Here is a 24,483-nt window from a genome sequence, read left to right on the forward strand (position 1 = left end):
GGTATTTATATAATAGTTAAAAATCACGACGCGTCGTTAATCTTGTATGAGCCATAAAGGGTTAATCGCTGCCCCAGTCTGACAATTCTAACAGTGTTTCTGCCACAGTGGGGGGAAACCCATGCGGTGACGTCACATGACAACTAATCTCAGCGTCCTTAGCAACCGACGTCCTGGCCACTGCATGTAACGCATCGCAATTGCTGTCTCATGGCGAACGTGAACCCCCTATCCAACCCCAAAGGGGTGAAGCTGCAGTGCGAGCTGTGCCGCAGCCCGGCTCACATACAGTGCAGGGGCTGCAAGGTGACTTATTACTGGTGAGTATAATGTAATATGCTGCCAGGAATGCTGCGTTATTGCGGGATCTCTGTACAAATAGACGGGAGACATGACCAGATCTGGTGCAAAACAGCCATTCCTTCTACCCTATCTAACCTCTTACATTATCAGCCACTAGGGGGCGCAGCCAGTCACATGAACTTGAATTTACAGGTGTGACCACTAGAGGGCGCAGAATCCACCACACAGAAGACCCTGCTATGTTATTCGTGTAATGCCTTTAATAAACGGTTAACGTTTTTTAATATACTTATAAAATATCACCAGCAGCGGGTTTACACTGGACCATGGAGGACATGTCAGAGATCTGTTAAGATTTCTGTGGTTTTGATGGCAAAAATAGAGTTATTGGCTGCAGTAGTCTTGCCAAATGCCATCAAACACGGATTTAGCTGTAGTTCTGGAAAGGATTGAATTGCAGTGAATAAGGCCGGATAGATGTTTCCTAGCGGAAATCGTGGCGCGGCGGGAGATCCGTCGCAGGATGGGTACACCTGACCTCGCTGACTTACAAAGGCTATGTGGCTTGGATGCTGATACGAACAGAGACCTAAGGTAGATTTACACGCCCGATATTTGGGGTGATCCTCATTCATCGGGTGATCCTGTCGTTAGTTTCCGGGCAGCAGATCGTGAGGTCTAAACAGTGATCTGCTGCCCAGAAATAATGCAGCTGTATGAGGACAAGCGATTGCAATAGTGACCGATCATCAGCAGCAAACTGTGGAGGTGATCGCTGCATGTAAATTCAGCACTTCACCTCCACTGAACAATATTTTGATTGACACCCCTGTAGCAGCGCCATTCACGTCACCTGTCAGTGGTCGTCATGTTTTGGCTATTGGTGCACAATCCTTTGACCTTTATTCCTATAGGCCTGTGATGGCTAACCTCCGGCACTCCAGCTGTGGTAAAACTACAACGCCCAAGATGTACACTTGCTTGGCGGCTGTTCTCAGAACCCCACAGAAATGGATGGAGCATGCTGGGAGTGGTAGTTTCACCACAGCTGGAGTGCTGTAGGTGTTATGGGACTTCTCACATGTACAGTTTTGCCACTGTCCTTCATTGTACAATAGGCCAGGCTTTGTAAACTGATATCACCTTTTGTTCACAAGTGACCCGGAGCACCAGCGAGCAGACTGGACGAGCATCCATGAGAAGATCTGCCAACTGCTGATCCCCGTCCGTACTCCAGTCCCTTTCCTGAATTCTGCAGCGGAGAGGTCACACTCCATGGAGCAGCTATTGCAGAGAAAGGTACGGAGGCGCCATCAGTACAGACTCTACGAGCAGCTACCGTTGTAGACAAAGCCACTGTATCTGAAGTGACTGACGTAAAACATGGTAGTCCCCTGATAAAAATGTAAAGTCTTACATGATCATTCTAGCAAAATATCCCTTCCTAGGGATTGGAGCACCATTTTATTTTATAACAAGCTCACTCACATCTTCATTTGGAGCCTCCATCAAAATTCTGTCAAAAAGACCACACAAAAAAAGTCCTGCATTCAGGACTATTATATCCAGTAAAAAAAAAAACAACAGAGCCCTGAACAAAACTGAACGGACCCCATTGCAATCAGTAGAGTCTGCTCAGTTCTGTTATTTGCTGAACAACGAAAAAAGTGATCAACATATTCCTTGGTTCCCTTCACAAGGCCATAAAGTAAAATGTTAAAATTCTGACTGCCTGCAGCCACCACTAGGGGGAGCTCACCGAGTACTGATGTATACAGCTCTCATTGAATTGCCTAATGAATGTTTTTCAGTAATCTTCCCCTATAGGTGGCAGCAGAGAGACAACGTGAAACGTCAAGCCAGTCTGGTTAATGAAGTACAAACTCTATTAGTATCCAGTTGGACTGGTTGCCAAATGCTTCACCAACATCTGCCCGTCCATAATACCCTTTCTGACATTGCTTTCCATAAACTCTTACAGCTGAGAGAGATCCTTCCTGTTGTAAATGATCACCCCCTACCCCGGCTGTCCGTTAGACAACCATAGGCCAGATCATAGAATTCATATGAGACAAGCTGTGACCTGTTCACACTAGGAATTCAATGTTCAGGGTTGTTGTTTTTTATGCTTGTGAGTGGCATCATTGATATATGGTTTGGTTCAGTTACTTTGTTTCCTCCATACTATACCTATATGATGACTTTATTGAGGGGTTTTCTCCGTGGTTATCCTCGCTCAGCCTTCTCCTTCGCATTACATGGCAGCACTGTGCTATCAGATGTCAGAGTAATGAGTAGTGAGCCGGTGTATGACACGCTGCTATTACCCCTTACAGAAACATTTAATTGAACTGACCACTAAAGAAGCTCAGAGACTCCTGTATGAAGGACGCCACATGGACGTGATCCCCGCTGCCACCCATTCCCTGTCCTTCAGTGTGGATGTGTACGGACTGGCATCTGTGGAGTTAGTGCCAGTCTACCTTATCCTTGCTGAAGCCAACATTGGTAAGTGGGGCAACTGGAAGGAATTCTGGACAAATGTTAGATTGGCAGACGATGCTACTATTACTCGCAGCTCTAGTTGTAAACGGTGACTTAGCTATGGTGGAACTCTGATAACAAGGGACCCTAGACACATGTGAAGGCACTTACATAATTATTTACAGTTAGTCATTTATTATTGTAACATACGTCTATTACCTATAGCCATAAAACACAGCTTTAATTGTAACTTAAAATAAAGTAACCAAAATGATGATTAAAAGTATCAGTTGTGTTGCTTCAGTTTGTTCACCTCATTACTTGAGTACAGCTCTGTTTTTGGCGCAGTGTTGCACAGTAGCTACATTAGGCTAATAGCTGCGCGCTTGCCCCGGCCTCCGTCTCTCCGATTCTCTAGATCGCTACTACTACTAATTACTGTGCTTCACTCCTGTGCTAACATTTCCCTCAGACACTGCCTGTCAAATAACTTAGTCTCCGCTTCTCTACCTTAGGTTACTGCGCAAGACCTGAGACCAAGGCTACGTTCACACTTGCGTTTGGTGCGGATCCGTTATGGATCTGCACAGACGTATTCGTTCAGATAATACAAACGTCTGCATCCGTTTGTATTATCTGTAACATAGCCAAGACAGATCCTTCTTGAACACCATTGAAAGTCAATGGAGGACGGATCCGTTTTCTATTGTGTCATAGAAAATGGATCCGTCCCCATTGACTTACATTGTGTGCCAGGACGGATCCGTTTGGCTCAGTTTCATCAGGCGGACACCAAAACGCTGCAAGCAATGTTCTGGTGTCCGTCTCCAAAGCGGAATGGTGACTGAACTAATGCAGACTGATGCATTCTGAGCGGATCCTTATCCATTCAGAATGCATTAGGGCAAAACTGATCCGTTTTCGACCGCTTGTGAGAGCCCTGAACGGATCTCACAAACGGAAAGCCAAAACGCCAGTGTGAAAGTAGCCTTAGGCTGCGCTCCTTTCTCACGACATCGTTGCGCATGCTAGAAAACTTAGACTGTCAGCGCTCCTTCAACAACCACTGCACATTTATACTTAACCAGATCAGCCAAAGGATAATCATAGTGTGCAGAATCCATAGAGATATTCATAACTTAGGTCTATTCACTATTTATATATATCATGCACCATGTTTGCTGTTCATAACTAGATTGTAATACTAAACCATGTCTTTATAATCATTAATCAATCCTCAATGATTTTCAGACCTATTTATGAATTTGCATTATTTAGGCTACTTTTACACCTGCGTTCAGTGCGGATCCGTCTGGTATCTGCACAGACGGATCCGCACCGATAAGGCTACTTTCACACTTGCGTTCGGGGCTCCGTTTGTGAGTTCCGTTTGAAGGCTCTCACAAGCGTCCCCGAACTGATCCGTCCAGCCCTAATGCATTCTGAGTGGATACGGATCCGCTCAGAATGCATCAGTCTGGCACCGTTTGTCCTCCGCTCCGCTCAGCAGGCAGACACCTGAACGCTGCTTGCAGCGTTCGGGTGTCCGCCTGGCCGTGCGGAGGCAAACGGATCCGTCCAGACTTACAATGTAAGTCAATGGGGACGGATCCATTTGAAGTTGACACAGTATGGCTCAATTTTCAAACGGATCCGTCCCCCATTGACTTTCAATGTAAAGTCAAAACGGATCCGTTTGCACTATCATGAACAAAAAAAAAATATATATATATTTTTTTTTTTTGTTCATGGTAATGCAAACGGATCCGTTCTGAACGGAGCCACCGTCTGCATTAATATGAGCGGATCCGTTCAGAACGGATCCGATCAAACGCTAGTGTGAAAGTAGCCTAATGCAAACGCTGGTATCCATTCAGAACGGATCCGTTTGCATTATTCGTTTAAAAAAAAGTCTAAGTCAAAACGGATCCGTCTTGACTTACATTGAAAGTCAATGGGAGGCGGATCCGTTTTCAATTGCACCATATTGTGTCAGTGAAAAACGGATCCGTCCCCATTGACTTACATTGTAAGTCAGGGCGGATCCATTTGGCTCTGCATCGCCAGGCGGACACTAAAATGCTGCAAGCAGCGTTTTGGTGTCCGCATCCAGAGCGGAATGGAGACGGAACGGAGCCAAACTGATGCATTCTGAACGGATCCTTATCCATTCAGAATGCATTGGGACTAAACTGATCCGTTTTGAGACGCTTGTGAGATCCCTGAACGGATCTCGCAAACGGAATTCAAAATGCCAGTGTGAAAGTAGCCTTAGATGTACTTATTTAGCATAATTAGCTATGATTACCTACATTTGAAAACAAACACACTATGAATTTGACATGATTCACTAACCAACAATATTATTCATATTTCATATTCATTAATTTACTATAATTGAACTGGCCAATACTGATTTAATTTATTTTAAAAAATATATATTATAATTTTTTTATTATTATTATTTCTTTTTTTATGAATAATTTTTCTTATTGTTATTCAATGTTATATTTTAATTTGTATTTATTTATAACTTGTTACTCAGTTCTCAACGTCTCAATTAAAGATGGTATTTTCCAAGATTATCTAAACATATCACGTGACATTGGGTTTCTTCTATTTTTATATTATTATTTTGTTGTCACTTTGTATATTTTTATATTATTATTTTATTATCACTTACTCTTGGACCTAGAATATAAATAATATTTAGTGACATTAGAACAGAGATTGGACTACTCATAATATAATCCTATAGCACAGTTCACAATATTTAGGGGAGTATATTTAATTATTTTCTCTTGTATATATTTTTATTCTATTATCGACTTTTCTTGGACCTAGAATAAAATAATGTTATTTAATAACATCAGAACAATTTGGTCTGATTATAGTACAAACCGGATTCCAAAAAAGTTGGGACACTATGAAAGGCTTCTGAGGGACACTGCCACTCTGAGAAGCTCTTTTTATACCCAATCATGTTGCCAATTGACCTAATTAGTGTTAATTGGTCTTCCAGCTCTTCGTTATGCTCAAATTTACATTTTCCAGCCTCTTATTGCTACTTGTCCCAACTTTTTGGGGATTTGTTGACACCGTGAAAATTTGAATCAACGTATTTTTCCTTTAAAATGATACATTTACTCGGATTAAACGTTTGATCTGTCATCTACGTTCTGTTACAAATAAAATATTGACATTTGCCATCTCCACATCATTGCATTCAGTTTTTATTCACAATTTGTTTAGTGTCCCAACTTTTTTGGAATCCGGTTTGTATAATCCAATAGCGCAGTTCTCAAGGAGGAGTTAAAGGGCAGGTGGGGGGAGACAGGGGTAGGAGGGAGCTATTTAATCCTCCCCTCTTTATATTTTTTGTCTATATATCCTTATTAGTCTTCATAATGGCATATTATTACTATTTTTTAACCTTCTTAATTATACTCTTACACGCTGTGGTATTTTCAAAAAGGAAGCAAAGGTAAATTCTTCATTCAGCCCATGAGGGGCTAGACATTTAAGTCGATATATCCATTTTGTCTCCTCCTGCTTTAACTTCTGATCAATATTCCCTTGTCTGGGGCCCAAAGTGATTTTACTACGGTAATTCCCCAGAATTTAAGACTACTAGTGTCTCCTTTGTGTACATGGGATACATGTCTGGATAAGAAAGTGTCAGCTTCAGTATTCTCGCTGGTGAAATGGTTAGAGATTCGTCTCCCCAACTCCTGTATAGTTTTTCCAATATAGATCTTTCAATTTAATGGCGTAAATCACTGCGGTAGATCTACAATTTATGTATTGTCTTATCTGATATTTTTTATTATCAACAGGATTTGTGAATTCTTTAGTAGGTATTATTTTAGAGAAACTACAATCACCGCATGGGTAGGAGCTCGTAGTGGATAGCCATGTTGTTTTTATTTCTTTCCTATTTCATCAAAAGTAACTATGTACCAATTTCTCTTTTAAATTCTTTCCTCTCCTATATGTAATGACTGGATTTTGAGGAATAACCTCTTTTAGATCTTCATCTGTTCTAAGAATGTGCCAATGTCGTCTCCCCTTTTTATGTCGTACGTCATATGTACCAATACATCGTTTCTATTTGATTTCTACCCTCTTGCTGCTGATTTTGTGAAAGATGGTTTCTATTGGTAAATTTGGCATTTTTATATGCTCTATGTAGGGCTTTTTTCGGATAGCCACGTGCCAGGAATCTATTATACAAGATTTCACTCTCACGTTCAAAGGCCTCTTCTGTTGAACAGTTCCTCCTTGCTCTTAGATATTGGCCCACGGGAATACCTCTCCTGAGGGCCAATGGGTGGTAGCCTTGCCAATGTAAAAGGCTGTTAGTATAAGTAACCTTCCTATAGATTTCAGTTGAGATGCTCCCGTCAGGCTGCAGGGTCAATGTCAGATCAAGAAAATTCCACTTGGTGTCAGTGATCTCAGCAGTGAGTCTGAGACCCACTACATTTCCATTGAGGACTTTAACAAATGAATCAAATTCACCTCGAGTGCCTTACCACAAAATGAAAATATCATCTATATATCGACCCCAAAACGTGACGTGTTTCGTGTGATTTAAGTGCTCTTCTGAAAAAACAATTCTTTCCTCCCACCACCCTAAAAAAAGATTCGCGAAATTCGGTGCACATATCGTACCCATAGCGGTACCTGTGATCTGCAAATAATATTTTCCTTACAAAAATAAAATAGTTGTGTGTTAACAAAAATTGTAACCGTGTAAGAACCAAATGATTGTGTTGTTAATAGTGTATTCCCTTTGTGTTGAGATAATACTTCATTGCTTCTAGTCCTAATTGGTGTTGGATACTTGTATATATAACGCTTCTACATCAAGACGTGCAAGTAAAGTAGTTTTACTGACTTGTATGCCCTGCAGCCTGACGAGAACATCTTTAGTGTCCTTTAAATATGACGTAAGGTCTGGTACAAACGGGGATATCACTTGGTTGACATAATTGCTGATGCCTTCACACAGATTTTGGTTTCCTGTCCTGACTCAATGGACCTACCCGGAACCGGATGTCGTTTTTTATGAATCTTGGGGATAGCATAACATTTTGCTACTATGGGTTTAGGATTAAATAGAACTTTATATTCTTCATTTGTTATTATATTTTGTGCTCTTGCTGACGATAATATCGCTTTAAGTTCCTGTGTATACATCATAGATGGAATTTCAGATAGCACTTTATACGTGTTGTTATCATTTAAAAGAGCCATTTCCATCCTTTTATAGTCTGGTTTATCCAGTAACTCTACATTTTTACCCCTTATCTGAAGGCTTGATCTCTACATCGTTGTTTTCCATAAGTGGCTGTAGTGCCTCTTTTTCTCTTTCACTCAGGTTGTGACCTATCATTGATTTATTAGTTTTAATTTTCCCGAGATCAGCCGTCACTAAGTTTACATATGCTTGTATGTTTGCATACTTAGTGAAAGGGGGGGAGTAGATTGTGGAGGTAACGTGCTGAATGGCGCTGAGGGGGCAATTATTTCGCCTGCATGTTCTCTTTGTAATTCCTCTAATATTTTTGTTGCTCTTTCTTCTTTTTTAGTCATCTCATATGGATCTTTTTCTTTACTTTTTAATTCTTTATGTAACGCTAGTTTCCTAGCAAATAAATGAACATCTGTAACCCACGTAAAGCAATCAAAATAAGGTGCTGGCGCGAAGGAAAGGCTTTTTCTTATCAAACATTTAGATTCAGGTTCCAAAGTTATTTTGGATAAATTAATGATTTGCATTTCTGCATCATTTTTTTTCAGTAGTTATGTTTTTTTGTTGCTGATCTCTCAACTGTATTCCTGGCGCTAAAAAAAGAAATTGGTGGTGTCATCATGATGTTTATTATTGGGGGTCCTTGTTGTTGAGAAGACGAAAAATGTGAGGAAAATGTATAGGATGGGGGTGCTTGTCCTCCATTCCCACTTTGCAAAAATTTAAATTTGAACTTGTCTCCAATACACGGGCTTATTCTTTGTTACGGAGGCAATGGAGATCACAATAATGCTTGATATTATAGGAGCATTGGATGATGATGTCACGATAGAAGGCTATAAAGTATCCGTCCCCCTTCAAACACTCACTGCCCGTTCCCCTGAAGACGCCACAGTATCTGGTGAAACATGTCGGGGGGGGGGCAGTATTTGAGGGAAATGTTAGCACAGGAGTGACGCTTCAGTTCCAATTGAAGCACAGTAATTAGTAGTAGTAGCGATCTATAGAATCGGAGAGACGGAGGCTGGGGAAAGCGCGCAGCTACCAGCCTAATCTAGCTACTGTGCAACACTGCGCCAAAAACAGAGCTGTACTCAAGTAATGAGGTGAACAAACTGAAGCAACACAACTGATACTTTTAATCATCATTTTGGTTTTGGTTACAAGAGTTACTTTATTTTAAGTTACAATTAAAAGCTATGTTTTATGGCTATAGGTAATAGACGTATGTTACAATAAGGCAATTTCTAGTCATAAATGACTAACTGTAAATAATTATAGCTATGGTGGAGGCACAGGTTGCGGAAGAGACATCCGGAGCCTGGTCCTTAGGCCACATAGGAGGACAACAGTACTACGAGTTGGGGAGCCCTGGTACAGCTTTAGCTTTAAGGCCCAGGAACTTTACACCAAGCCACAGGCTGTAAATTGCCTCGCACACCACTTCTATGGGACCCATGCCTTCCAATTTTATGGGTTACTCTTAAGTGATGGCCGTTTAGGTGCCAGATGCCCTTTCTGCCCCAAGATCTACATGGCCTTGGCATGTGGGCACTGTGTCCGTGGGCTGCAGTACTGTTGACCAGCCAAGGACTGGGAGAAGATACATGGGTTTGTGGTCAGGGGGTTGTGCACATGGAGGAGGGTCCCATAATTTTGCTATGGGATCCTCTTCTGTGTATAAAAATGGACACAATAATATGAGCCCTTCATGTGACCAACTCCTGGTACAATCAGCGGTACTATACCAGGAGCTACACCTCCTTCCGTTTGACCCTCAATACTCTGCCCTGATTATGTGATGGTATGTTCCTCATATTGGTTATTATGTACTTGTGCCACTGTCCAATTAGGTCTTGGGCATCTGACCCAGGCAGAAGAATATCTCTCACATGCCTACTGGACAGTGATGAAGGCTACCGACTGCAGCAATTCCTTCAGATCCAAACTACACCGCAACCTCGGTTTGCTCTACTCAGCCAAAGGGGAGTTTGAGGAGTCGCTCCGACATTTGTCTAATGATGTAAGTAAAAAATTAATAAATAATTTTTACACCTACCTTATCTGCAAGCACTGACCTTGTGTTCACTGTGGGCTCTGCAAACAGAATACATTATTGCATTGGTTTTGATAGGAGTCATTTACATATTTCTTTAAAGATTATCACTCTTTAGACTCCTCTTTCAAAGAATAAAATATGAGATCTTCCTACCACTGTAACATGGTGGCTTTTAAAGTACTGGAGGGGGTGTATATCTCGCCCAGAATGTTCATATTAAGCGAGGTTAAAGACTGCAGGAGAGCTGGGTGATTTCAGCAAAGTGTAGTTTCCTGAGGTACTATTTATTAAAGCGTTTTATGGGGTTTAATGGCATGGCATGTTGGAGTTGGTAGTGGGGTGTGCCATTCCCTCCACACTCCAGTACAACACTTTTGCCTGGGTCAGAGCCTGGAAGCTGGTTGACCTGGTGGCCATATAAAGCCTGATCTCCCTGAGTTTGGTGAAATTACCTAGGTGAGTTTATGACTATGTTTAGTTAGTGCCCAGATGGGCAAGGTATTTTCTTTTGTGGTTTATGTGCAATGTCTGTGGAGTACTCAGAGTGACTGCCAAACTTTGATTCCACTGTGTCAGTTTGGACCAAAATAAAGCATTGTCTGGACTTTTAACCCGCTGAATCACAGTAAAATCTGTAATCGCTGACAGCACCCACACACGGACCCGCGAAACCACTTAGGCTACTTTCGCATTAGCGGGTTTTTTTAAGATCCGTCATGGATCTGCAAAAACGGTTCCGTTACAATAATACAAACGCATGCATCCGTCATGAACGGATCCGGTTGTATTATGTCTCTTATAGCCATGACGGATCCGTCTTGAACACCATTTAAAGTCAGTGGGGGACAGATCCATTTTCTATTGTGTCAGAGAAAACAGATCCGTCCCTATTGACTTATATTGTGTGTTAGGACGGATCCGTCTTGCTTTGCACCACATCGCGGACAGAAAAACGCTGCTTGCACCGTTTTCTGTCCGCGATGGGGACGCAACCAAATGGAATGAAATGCATTTTGGTGCGCTCCGTTTCGTTCAGTTTAGTTTTGTCCCCTATGACAATAAATGGGGACAAAACGGAAGCGTTTTCTTCCGCTATTGGGATCCTATGACGGATATCAATAGCGGAATTGAAAACTCTAATGTAAAAGTAGCCTTATTCATTTGGTTGCCTTTCTGTGAACTTTGTCTGGCTCTCTGACCTATATTTTATGAACTGGTTACCCAAACTATAGTTTTTCAAGATTTGGCTGCACCAGTGCTTTATATAGGGGGTAAGATAATGCTTCTGTATTAGCCAGGCCCTTTCTAATACAAGATTTTGTTAGCTTTTGATGCAGCAGACTAACACTTTGTGCTATAATCTATTATATCAATTATTACACACAGATCTTTCTCCATAGGAAGCTTTTTCTCCAAAATATACAGTGAGGAAAAGAAGTATGTGAGCAGCGATTTTGCAAGTTCTCTCACTTAGAAATCATGGAGGGGTCTGAGATTCACATTGTAGGTGCATTACCACTCTGAGAGACAGAATTGAAAACAAAAATCTGGAAATCACATTGTATGATTTTTAAAGAATTTATTTGTCTTGCACTGCTGAACACCTGAGCAAATCAGTGTTAATATTAGGTACAGAAGCCTTTGTTTGCAATTACAGAGGTCAAACGTTTCCTGTAGTTCCTGACCAGTTTTGCACACACTGCAACAGGGATTTTGGCCCACTCCTCCACACAGATCTCCTCTAGATCTGTCAGGTTTCGGGGCTGTCGCTGATGAACACGGAGTTTTATCTCCCTCCAAAGATGTTCTATTGGATTTAGGTCTGGAGACTGGCTAGGCCACTCCAGAACCTTGATATGCTTCTTACGGAGCCACTCCTTGGTTATCCTGACTGTGTGCTTCAGGTCGTTGTCATGTTGGAAGACCCAGCCACGACCCATCTTTAAGACTCTGACTGAGGGAAGGAGGTTGTTGCTCAAAATCTCACAATAAATGGCCCCATTCATCCTCTCCTTAATACAGTGCAGTCGTCCTGTCCCCTTCGCAGAAAAGCACCTCCAAAGCATGATGTTACCACCCCATGCTTCACAGTAGGGATGGTGTTCTTGGGATGCAACTCATCGTTCTTTTTCCTCCAAACACGATGAGTGAAGTTTAGACCAAAAAGTTCTACTTTGATCTCATCTGACCACATGACTTTCTCCCATGCCTCCTCTGGATCATCCAGATGGTCATTGGCAAGATGGGCTTGGACATGTATTGACTTGAGCAGGGGAACCTTCCGTGCAATGCATGATTTGAAACCATGACGGTGTAGTGTTCTACTGACAGTGACCTTTGAAACTGTTGTCCCAGCTCTCTTCATGTCATTGACCAGCTCCTCCCTTGTAGTTCTGGGCTGATTCCTCACCTTTCTTATCATCAGTGATACCCCACGAGATGAGATCTTGCATGAAGCCCCAGTCTGAGGGAGACTGACAGTCGTCTTTAGCTTCTTCCATTTTCTAACAAGAGTTGATCTATTTTCACCAAGCTGCTTGGCAATTGCCCCGTAGCCCTTTCCAGCCTTGTGGAGGTTCACAATTTTTTCTCTGCTGTCTTTTGACAGCTCTTTGGTCTTGCCCATGGTAGTAGTTGGCGTTTGACTGACTGTGGGGTGGACAGGTGTCTTTAAAGAGCTCAGACAGGTGCTACTAAATTAGATTAAGGAGTGGAGTAGAGGTGGAATTTTTAAAGGCACAGTAACAGGTATTTGAGAGCCAGAATTCTTGCTGTTTCTCAGGTGTTCAAATACTTATATTCAGCAGCACAAGACAAATAAATTCCTTATTTTTTTTATTTTTTTTATTCTGTCTCTCAGAGTGGTAATGCACCTACAATGTGAATTTCAGACCCCTCCATCATTTCTAAGTGGGAGAACTTGCAAAATCACAGGGTGTTCAAATACTTCTGTTCCTCATTGTATAAACTTACACGTCTCAACATTAGACCTCATCTGCCACTTTGCTGCTCATTCAGCCAGTTTATTATCCAGGCCCTTCTGCATCCTTTACAGTATCTACAACATGAAAGGGGTTTGTAAAAAGTTCTAGATAAACCGGAAAATTCTCAAACTGACCCTTTCATACTCCAGAGGTGTTCAGGAAGCTGAGATCTTTGATGCTCCTTGATAGGACACTCACCTTGCCTTGCAGTGCTGGGTTTGTATCCAATCAAGACCAACATCTTCATGGGGTTTATATGTTCTCCCAGTGTTTGGTGGGTTTACCCTACGTTCTTATGTTCCCCGCACACACCCATACTGATAGGTTATTTCCCATGACATAGGCGCTAGTGTGTCTGTGAAAGGGACATTTTGAGGACTTTGATCAGTGATGATAACCTCTGTACAGTCTACACAATATGTTATGTAAATCAATAGTGCTTTGCAGGCCTGATATGCAGGATGCACCCATATTTTTATACAATGTTCATTCTGGTCACACTAACCCTCATGTTTTGCTGTGCTGTTTTCTATGTACATTGCTGAAAAAAATGAAGGGAACACTTAAACAACACAATGTAACTCCAAGTCAATCACATTTCTGTGAAATCAACCTGTCCAGTTATGAAGCAACACTGGTTGTGAATCAATTTCTCCTGCTGTTGTGGAAATTGAACAGACAACAGGTAGAAATGATAGGCAGTTGGCAAGACAACCCCTATAAAGGACTGGTTCTTCAGGTGGTGACAACAGACCTTTTCTCTGTTCTCATCCTTTTTCGCTGTTGTTTTGGTCACTTTTGCATTTTGTCATTGTTCTCGCCCCTAGAGGTAGCATGAGGCGGTGTCTACTACCCACAGAAGTTGCTCAGGTAGTGCAGGTCATCTAGGATGGCATATCAATGTGAGCTGTGGCAAAAAGGTTAGCAGTGTCTGTCAGCATAGTGCCCAGAGCATGGAGCAGATACCAGGAGACAGACCAGTACACCAGGAGACGTGGAGGAGGCCGGAGGAGGTCAACAACCCAGCAGCAGGAGGAGCAGTGCCAGATCCCTGCAAAATGACCTCCAGCAGGCCACTAATATCCATGTGTCTGCTCAAACTGTCAGAAACGGACTCCATGAGGGTGGTATGAGCACCCAACGTCCATCGCTGTTGGGCTTATAGCAATTGGCTATTGCCAGAGAACATTCAGCAGTTGGGCAGGACAGGGGCATGTCGGGGAGGGACACTGGCACCAGCAAAGTTACTAAAATTGATTATGCCTGGAAACAGGGGGTGGAGTAGTTTATACTCCAGGTGCATGGACTGCTGTTGATTCACATTATTTATAATGAGACTCGCGCATCATGATTAATTAGCCTGCTGTTTGTTTCACCCCTTGCCTGATCAATTAGGTCTCAATAGATCTGCCAGGTCTCTAGCTTGCGAGATTCTGTAAAAGAGACATAAATTGTTTGTCTGCCTGTGTCCCTGACCTGTGCCTGTTCACTGTACTGATCCTGTGCCGCCTGCCCTGACCTTTGGATAGTTCCGCATACTGTATTTGCACAAACTATGTGATTGACCCCCATGGGTCAACAACTATGTAGTAACACTCGATAGTGATCTTCTGGCAGTCTAATACTGCCGCCAATTGCCCGATTAACGAGCAAATGTTCGTTCATTGGGCAATCCATATGTTTTGAAAGGTTAAAAAATGATCGTTTGCAGGCGGCAGATCGTGGTGTCTAATCACGATCTGATGCCGACAAACGATTCAGTATAGAGAAGAGTGATGGTATAACAATCCCTACTCCCTATACTGAGGAGGAGATTACATGCAGCCATCTCCTCTGCTAGTGAGCAGGCGATTGTTGGGAAGGAACGCTTCCCTCCCGACAATCTGTCTAATACCCCCTTAAAGTGTATGCCTGGCCTAAGTAACTACGGATTGTTTTACTTCTCACAGGTCTACTTTGCAAGTACAGTTTTAGGACCAAGTCATATCACCACTTCCGGAGGATTCTTCCACATGGCCAATATATTTTTTCGGCAGAATAAAATGGATATTGCTGATTCTCTATATTCTGAGGTATGTTCTACTGTTGCTTTCACGATTGATAATGATAATTTTCATGGTTCTTTTGGGTAAATAAACAAAATGCTGGAGCTTCAGTCTTTGTGACACCATTTTAATTCAGTTTTTGGTAAAGCTAGATGGCAACCAATGTGGCAACGCCACTCATACACAGCATCTCTCCATTCTGGTACATGGAGATGCAATACTAAGGCAACAGCACATAGACTTGAATAGTGTCAAGCTGGTTTGTTCCATTCAATGTTCTGGCTGCATTCTGAGGCGTCTTTCACACTTGCGTTGCTAATTCCGGTTTTGAGATCCAGCGAAGGATCTCAATACTGGAATTAAATGGATCCGTTTTTATTTTGCACAGGATGCATCTGTTCTGTTAGGATGCAGTTGTGTGAAATCAAAATGAAAAAAAACTGATCTGTCACTTAATACATTGAAAATTGATGTGTGACAGATCCGGTCTTTTAAGCTCCATAAAAAACGGATCCGTCATCATTGACTTTACAGTATCTCACATTTTTGTAAATATTTTATTTTATCTTTTCATGGGACAACACTGAAGATATGACACTTTGATACAATATAACAATAGTGTACAGCTTGTATACCAGTGTAAATTTGGTGTGCCCTCAAAATAACTCAACACACAGCCATTAATGTCTAAACCACTGGCAACAAAAGTGAGTACACCCCTAAGTGTGCCCAATTAGCCATTTTCCCTCCCTGATTTCATGTGACTCTTTAGTGTTACAAGGTCTCAAGTGTGAACGGGGAGAGGGTGTGTTAAATTTGGTGTTATCGCTCAGACATTCTCTCATACTGGTCACTGGAAGTTCAACATGGCTCCTCATGGCAAAGAACTGTCTGAGGATCTAAAAAAAAGAATTGTTGCTCTACATGAAGATGGGCTAGGCTATAAGAAGATTGGCAACACCCTGAAACTGAGCTGCAGCACGTTGGCCAAGACCATACAGCAGTTTAACAAGACAGGTTCCACTCAGAACAGTCCTCGCCATGGTCAACCAAAGAAGTTGGGTGCACGTGCTCAGCGTCATATCCAGAGGTTGTCTTTTCAAAATAGACTTATGAGTGCTGCCAGCATTGCTGCAGAAGTTAGGCTACTTTCACACTAGCGTTCGGGCGGATCCGTTCTGAACGGATCCGCTCATATTAATGCAGACGGAGGCTCCGTTCAGTACGGATCCGTCTGCATTAATAACTTTAAAAAAATTCGCAAGTGCGCAAGTGCGAAAGTAGCCTGCGCGGATCCGTTCAGACTTTCAATGTAAAGTCAATGGGGGACGGATCCGCTTGAAGATTGAGCCACATTGTGGCATCTTCAAACGGATCCGTCCCCATTGACTTACATTGTAAGTCTGGACGGATCCGCACGCCTCCGCACGGCCAGGCGGACACCCGAACGCTGCAAGCAGCGTTCAGCTGTCCGCCTGTCCGTGCGGAGGCGAGCGGAGCGGAGGCTGAACGCCGCCAGACTGATGCAGTCTGAGCGGATCCGCTCCATTCAGACTGCATCAGGGCTGGACGGCTGCGTTCGGGTACGCTCGTGAGCTCCTTCAAACGGAACTCACGAGCGGACCAGCGAACGCTAGTGTGAAAGGAGCCTTAAAGGGGTGGGGGGTCAGCCTGTCGGAGCTCATACTATACTCCACACACTGCATCAAATTGGTCTGCATGGCTGTCGTTCCAGAAGGCATCCTCTTCTAAAGATGATGCACAAGAAAGTCCACAAACAGTTTGCTGAAGACAAGCAGACTAAGGACATGGATTACTGGAACCATGTCCTGTGGTCTGATGAGACCAAGATAAACTTATTTGGTTCAGATGGTGTCTAGCATGTGTGACGGCAACCAGGTGAGGAGTACAAAGACGAGTGTGTCTTGCTTACAGTCAAGTAGGGTGGCCGGAGTGTCATGAGTGCTGCCGGCTGTGGGGAGCTACCGTTCATTGAGGTAACCATGAATCCCAACATCTACAATTATTACTTAGGTGCATACTCACTTTTGTTGCCAGTGGTTGTGTGTTGAGTTATTTTGAGGACACTCCCAATTTACACAGTTATACAAGCTGTACACTGACTACTTTACATTGTATCAAACTCTCATATATTCAGTGTTGTCTCATGAAAATAATAAAATATTTACAAAAATGTGAGGGGTGTACTAACTTTTGTGAGATACTGTACATTGTTTTCAGTGCCAGATCCATTTTTTTCAGTTTTTATGACCGGACACAAAACCGCAGCTTACAGCGGTTTTGTGTCCAGTCACAAAACGGAATGCTGCCGGAACGGAAGACATCTGATGCATCGTGAATGGATCTCTTTCCATTCTGAATGCATGAGGACTAAACTGTAAATTCTTTTTCCCGTTTTGAGATCCTCTGCAGGATCCCAATACCAGAAAACATCAACGCAAGTGTGAAAATAGCCTAAGGCTACTTTCACACTTGCGGCAGAGAGATCCGGAAAGCAGTTCTATCGCCGGAACTGCCTGCCGGATCCGGCAAAACGTATGCCAACTGATGGCATTAGTAAGACTGATCAGGATCATAGTTAGTCTTAAGGGTACTTTCACACTTGCGGCAGGACGGATCCGGCAGGCTGTTCACCATGTCGGATCCGTCCTGCGGCTATTTCGCCGGACCGCCGCTCCGCCTCCGTTGACTATAATGGGGACAGGGGCGGAGCTCCGGCGCAGCACAGCGGTGCACGGCGAAAGGCCGCCGGAGTAAAATTACTGCATGTCAGGCTCTTTAGTCCAGGGGGCTTTCGCCGTGCTGCGCCGGAGCTCCGCCCCCGTCCCCATTATAGTCAATAGCCGCAGGACGGATTCGACATGGTGAACAGCCTGTCGGATCCGTCCTGCCGCAAGTGTGAAAGTAGCCTTAAAAATGCCTGATCAGTCAAAAAAATGCATTGAAATGCCGGATCCGTCTTTCCGGTGTCATCCGGCAAAATTAACTTTTACTTTTTTCACCTTTTTTTCGGTCTGCGCATTTTGAATGCTGGATCTGGGACTAACACATTCCTATGGGAAAAAATGCCGGATCCGGCATTCAGGCAAGTCTTCAGTTTTTTTCGCCGGAGATAGAGCCGTACCATGCTACGGTTTTCTCTTTTGCCTGATCAGTCAAAATGACTGAACTGAAGACATCCTGATGCACCCTGAACGGATTACTCTCCATTCAGAATGCATGGGGATATGCCTGCTCAGTTATTTTCCGGTATAGAGCCCCTGTGACGGAACTCTATGCCGGAATAGAAAAACGCTAGTTTGAAAGTACCCTAAGGGCTCTTTCACACTTGCGTTGTCCGGATCCGTCGTGTACTCCATTTGCCGGAAGTGCCCGCCGGATCCGTAACACCGCAAGTGAACTGAAAACATTTGAAGAATGATCCGTCTTCAAAATACGTTCAGCGTTACTATGGCAGCCAGGCTATTAAAGTCCTGGTTGCCATAGTAGTAGTGGGGAGCAGTATACTTACCGTCCGTGCGGCTCCAGGGGCGCTTTAGAATGACGTCAGAGCGCCCCATGCGCATGGATGACGTGATCCATGCGATCACGTCAACCAATGCGCGTGGGGCGCCCTGACGTTACTCTGAAGCGCCCCGGGAGCCGCACGGACGGTAAGTATACTGCTCCCCCGCTCCCCACTACACTTTACCATGGCAAACAGGACTTTAGCGTCCTGGCAGCCATGGTAACCATTCAGAAAAAGCTAAACGTCGGATCCGGCAATGCGCCGAAACGACGTTTAGCTTAAGGCCGGATCCGGATCAATGCCTTTCAATGGGCATTAATTTCGGATCCGGCCTTGCGGCAAGTGTTCAGGATTTTTGGCCAAAACAAAAAGCGCAGCATGCTGCGGTATTTTCTCCGACCAAAAAACGTTCCGGTCCTGAACTGAAGACATCCTGATGCATCCCGAACGGATTTCTCTCTATTCAGAATGCATTGGGATAATCCTGATCAGGATTTTTCCGGCATAGAGCCCCGACGACGGAACTCTATGTCGGAACAGAAGAACGCAAGTGTGAAATAAGCCTTTTATCGAGCCTTGTGTGGAATAACCCAGCTTAACACATTGTATATGAGGCCTGTTTGCTTTGACTGACTACCCATTATTGTGATGAGTTTAGAAGCCTCATGGCTGCACATCTAGAAGAGGCACTTCTTCCCTCCTGGCCGTGACAAATCCAGACCACAGTTTACCAGTTGTGATTTGATGATATATCTATATATATATATACACAGGTGAAACTCGAAAAATTTGAATATCGTGCAAAGTTCATTTATTTCAGTAATGCAGCTTAAAATGTGAAACTAACATATGAGACTCAACACATGCAAAGTGAGATATTTCAAGCCTTTATTTGTTATAATTTGGATGATTATGGCTTACAGCTTATGGAACCCCAAAGTCTCAATTTTGAGGTCCCCTTTGGGTATGGATTCATTAGCTGACTGGAGTGTGACACTTTGAGCCTAGAATATTGAACCTTTTCACATAATTCAAATTTTAAGCTGCATTAATGCAATTCCATTTAAGTTGCATTACTGAAATAAATGGACTTTTGCACGATATTAAAATTTTTCGAGTTTCACCTGTATATATGATATATAACATAATATTGTATGGCAGCAGCACACTGTCTTGGGTAGTAATGAACTAAGTGCAGGCTTGTTTTCTCCTCAGGTCACTGATATATGGCACGCTCATCTCAGCAAACTGGTGGAGGTTCAGATACAAGCGTCACTCAGAAGTGGCCCTGCGTGGTTTGATGATGCTGATCAGGAATATTTAGGTATGTCTTCATAAAGTCTTCTGTTGTAGAAAAGTCACATATATTTCCGCAAGCCTCAGTTTTACCATTTGACACCACAGAGTTCAATGTATGTATTGTATGCAGTAAGCCCCTAATCGCCCCCTAGTGGTGGCTGCAAGCAGTCCAAGTTTTATTATTTATATCTATGCTGGGGTTTGGAGATTTGTTTTAGAAAACTCGAATTTTGAATCTGTTTAGATGGTGTTTAATTTAAGGCTGTGAAGTGGAGAGCCAATGTGAAATGCACTGTACCGGCAAATTCATTTTTTTATTTTATTTGTGATCATTTATTTTCTTTCCATAGATGAAAACCAGGAAGCTGAAGCCCTCCAGATACTCAGCGCTATATATGACATCAGAGAACAGGTTCTAAAGGAGTCCACTAAGGTGGCAAAAGTCCTGCATACTCTGACCATGCTGTATTTTCTCAGCAGGGATTTTCATAAAGTAAGTGTTTCAGAGGAACCTCCTAATATCTATGGGCAGCTTGTAGGAGAGCTTTTCTGCAGGTGTCCCCATGACGGCACTTTGGTGCAGTGTCAAAGGCACATTGAACAGATCCAATTTGCCATTCTCATCAAAATTCTTACCCTAGTTGCTGATATTCAAGTTAGGATGTGGACATTGATGTGTATATAATTTTGCGTCCAAACATTATCCTTATCAGTGCTAGCATGCAGTGGCATAGCGTGGGTTGCCAGCTCCCAAGCATTGTTCTCCCTAACCACTGGATACGCCCCTTTTTATAGAACCATGCCCCTTTTTATAGAACCATACCCCACAGTATATCACGTCTAAAATTACCAATAGTAACGCTGCTCTACCATAACCATACCCATGTAGGTCTGTCATTATTAATCCTGTTTAGGTCCCCAATGAGTGACTTAAGGCTCATTTACACAAGTAGATAATCGTTACGCTAGCGATTGATGGTGGACGATAATCATGTAATGTGAATGTATGTAGCGACTGAACGACTTTACTAAAAACTCTTGTTTAATATTTTTTTTAAATCATTTGTCGTAAATGAATTGTGGTAATGTAAATGTGCATCGTGTGACCTTTCGCCGATAGGCACGATGAGTAGACCTTCAATGATCATTGATTAAGTGAGTATAAGAGCGAATATGAATGAATTTGTACACGATACCCCCTACATGTAAGTGCTTGTCGTTTTCATTGGCACTGTGTCGGTCACTCGTGTCATCAGTCGCCTAAATGATTATCTACTCATCTAAATGAGCCTTTACAGGTGATGTCTCCTCTCACTGGAGTCGTTCTCTTTCCTCTTTTTTTTCTCAATCCTGCACTGCCCCACTGTGATGACATCTCCTGACCACAAGTGCTTTTATGCCCCCACTCATCCCCATTTAGGCCGTTGTCCCACTCAGTAGTCAGAAGATCTAAGAGACTGGCTGCACGTGATGTGATCTCACAGCCTCTTTGGTTTCACTTGTTTCTGTGTTGTTGCTGGGTATGACCACACCTCTTGTCTCAGGTGTAGCCTAAGTGGTCATTCCAGCTCCTCTATTTAGTCTGGTCTCACCCATCATGCTATGCGGTTGAAAGCTTCTTTCTGGTTATGGAAGTGCTGGTGTTTGGTTCTCCTCTGAGTTCCTGCTCGTCTGCATACTTCGGAGTTAAGTGTCTTTTCCTATTTTCTAGTTTGTTGTATTCCCCTATCTTTTGCTATTAGTCCTGAGGAAGTCTCCTGTTCCTTCAGCTGGGAAGGAACAGGTCATCTTTTGTCCTGACACTTTTTCCAGGCCCCTTTAGGGTCAGATAGGGCTCTAGGTTCTGGCGTATGAAAATTCCTACCATTGAGGTTTGTTCATACTGATAGTAGTCAGGGCTCGGTCTAGGGGTTCACTAGGTGGTGACCTTTCCCTAGTTTCCAGGCCTAGTACCTTTTCCCTTCCCTCCTGTGTTCGGTGTGGAGTTTACTACCCACACCGCTCCCCTCCAGTAGTGCCCTCTTTACATATAGTGCCCCTCCAGTAGTGCCCTCTTTACATATAATGCTCCTCCAGTAGTGCCCTCTTTACATATAATGCCCCTCCAGTATTGCCCTCTTCACATATAATGCCCCCAGTAGTGTCCTCTTCACATATAATGTCCCCCAGTAGTGTCCACTTCACATATGATGCCCCTCCAGTAGTATCCTCTTCACATATAATGCCCCCAGTAGTGTCCTCTTCACATATAATGTCCCCCAGTAGTGTCTACTTCACATATAATGCCCCCAGTAGTATCCTCTTCACATATAATGCCCCCAGTAGTGCCCTCTTCACATATAATGCCCAGCAGTGGTGCCCTCTTTACATATAATGCCCCTCCAGTAGTGCTCTCTTCACATATAATGCCCCCAGTAGTACCATCTTTACATATAGTGCGCCTCCAGTGGTGTCCTCTTCACATATGATGCCCCTCCAGTAGTGTCCTCTTCACATATGAATCCCCTCTAGTAGTGACCACAAAAAAGAAAAGAAAACCTTACTCCAGCAGTCTGTGATGCAGGCCATTGGCCTCTTCCAGTCAGCAGCCTTGGTTGCCTGCGTCCCAGCGCATACTCCTACATTGGGTCTCAGGCAACGTGATGATGTTGTCATCGTCATCCTCCACCGTTCCACTGCCTCATAGTAGCCTTCTGACTATGAGGCTGAACGGCAGGGATGAGAACTATTGGCTCATGTGCCTCGTTGTCAACACTTGGAATATGGCGCCCATGACAACCACAACCCCCTACGAGACTGCTAGCATGGGTATATGAGCACATGCTATAAGTATGATATGAAATACACCCTAAAACATATGAGGCTCAAAGTTAGACAATAATGTAATGTATGGTTTTGTTTTATTATAGGCCAGTGAATGGGGAAAGAAACTGCTTCAGATGGCCGAACAGCTTCCACAGGATGAGCAGTCAGACAGCATCACAGTCTTAATGGAGAACATTGAAAGAAAATTAAATACCAAGAAAGACTCTATTCACGAGACACTTAATACCATTATCATATAACTTCTCTCATAGTCAGAAGGATTTGTAAATGTGTACCCATGTTTCATCACATTACAGGGGTTTTCCTATAAAAAACAGTTAGGGGGTCATTTATTAAGCCCGGCATTTTAGACGCCGGTCTTAAAGTGTAACCGCCATGTTTTCATTAAAAAATTTTTTTTTTAGCATATGTTACTGCTGCAAGAGAAGCAGTTCATTGTACGGTCTCCTCTCACCAAGGGCCCAAAATCAGTGGTACACCCTGCATCTGCATTAGGTATACCACTGCTGTATAATTTTTGAGATGCCATTTGCTAAGCAGTAGTAGAAGCAGAGCTAGATTTCAGTCATATTCAATAAAGGGCTTGATGGGGCATATTTAAGAGACCAGGACCAACTACATACTTACCATGGAGGTAGACCACGCAACTGCTGTGGAGTGAGGGAGACCCCAAACTGAACTCCTTCCCCTGATTAGCCATCACTAGGGGGAGCTCAGTGCAAAGAGCTTTTACAGCTTCCATTGAGTTCAGTGGTAACTATATAAATGCCTATGCCTTGAGCTGTCCTTAGTGGTTGCTGCAGGTAGCCAGTTCTATCATGTACAGGATTTAAAATAATTCTGAATGAGTTCCATATTTATTAAGCGTCCGTTCCACTTTTTCCGGCATAGAAGTTGGGTACAGTGGAAGAGGCGCAGCATGGCTTTTTTAGCAGAGCAATAGCACAGTAAAGATGCTCCAGAATCGTTATGTGACTGCAAGCATTTACTAAACCGGACCTGTCAAGAGACCCCGTACTCTGTGCTCATCCATTGATTTGTCCTTCGCTTGCCCAAATGACTATTGGCCTGGATTAGACTAAAGAACGGTCACAGAGAGAGTCCACCATTGTGTCTTGTACCAGCAAGTTTATTAGGAAAATCATTTTAATTGTCATGTTTAGCGCAAAACAGTCATTTTGGTGTTACATTGCCATTGTGAATTTGGGGTTTTGGGAGGGAATCTGGTTGTCACCTCCTATGCCCCCAAAAAAGAATTTATCATACAGTAACAGGCTTCTAATAAATAGTATTACTCAACATTTCTTTTTTATACATGGTTCAGTTTTACATGTATTTACAGTTGTGAACATTGCTGAATATAGGCGTTGCGAGCTACAAGCAGTGGACACATATACAATGTACATTATTAAAGCCTACCTACATTATTTATATATCTATTTGCACACATTAGATTGCTCATGCCTCTTACTAACAGACTGTGTACTTACAAGGGTAGGTATCTGGTGTGGTATGGCTTAAAAGGTTTTTCTGGCACTTCAGACTCAAGATTTCAGAATAGCATCTTTAGGACTTCTGTCCCCAGCCCCCACTGTTCAAAGCTCACAGCCATAAGATTCCCATATGTCATAATCCTGTGTGACCCATGGGCATGATCACCGTATATGACTACACGACCGCATTGCTCATGGTCGGCA

The 24,483-nt window shown here is 43.1% G+C and overlaps 1 protein-coding gene across 1 annotated transcript; it reads left to right on the top strand.

Annotated features, from left to right (window-relative positions):
• The first annotated feature begins 192 nt into the window (after positions 1–192).
• On the top strand, positions 193–24,085 carry ZMYND12 (zinc finger MYND-type containing 12). Its single transcript, XM_044282171.1, has 8 exons — positions 193–320; positions 1,461–1,602; positions 2,640–2,811; positions 9,898–10,067; positions 15,037–15,159; positions 19,877–19,985; positions 20,311–20,453; positions 22,870–24,085. Exons 1-8 carry the CDS (start codon positions 211–213, stop codon positions 23,023–23,025), a joined length of 1,125 nt encoding a protein of 374 aa, XP_044138106.1. The 5' UTR covers positions 193–210; the 3' UTR covers positions 23,026–24,085.
• The last annotated feature ends 398 nt before the right edge of the window (positions 24,086–24,483 follow it).

Source organism: Bufo gargarizans, chromosome 2, assembly GCF_014858855.1.
Source record: "Bufo gargarizans isolate SCDJY-AF-19 chromosome 2, ASM1485885v1, whole genome shotgun sequence".
Taxonomy (NCBI): domain Eukaryota; kingdom Metazoa; phylum Chordata; class Amphibia; order Anura; family Bufonidae; genus Bufo; species Bufo gargarizans.

Excerpts from the sequence above, each read along its gene's own strand:
- ZMYND12 (XM_044282171.1), top strand. The coding sequence starts at position 211 with ATGGCGAACGTGAACCCCCTATCCAACCCCAAAGGGGTGAAGCTGCAG. Across the intron at positions 1,603-2,639 it reads AGCAGCTATTGCAGAGAAAG|AAACATTTAATTGAACTGAC; the intron begins GTACGGAGGCGC and ends TACCCCTTACAG. Across the intron at positions 10,068-15,036 it reads TCCGACATTTGTCTAATGAT|GTCTACTTTGCAAGTACAGT; the intron begins GTAAGTAAAAAA and ends TACTTCTCACAG.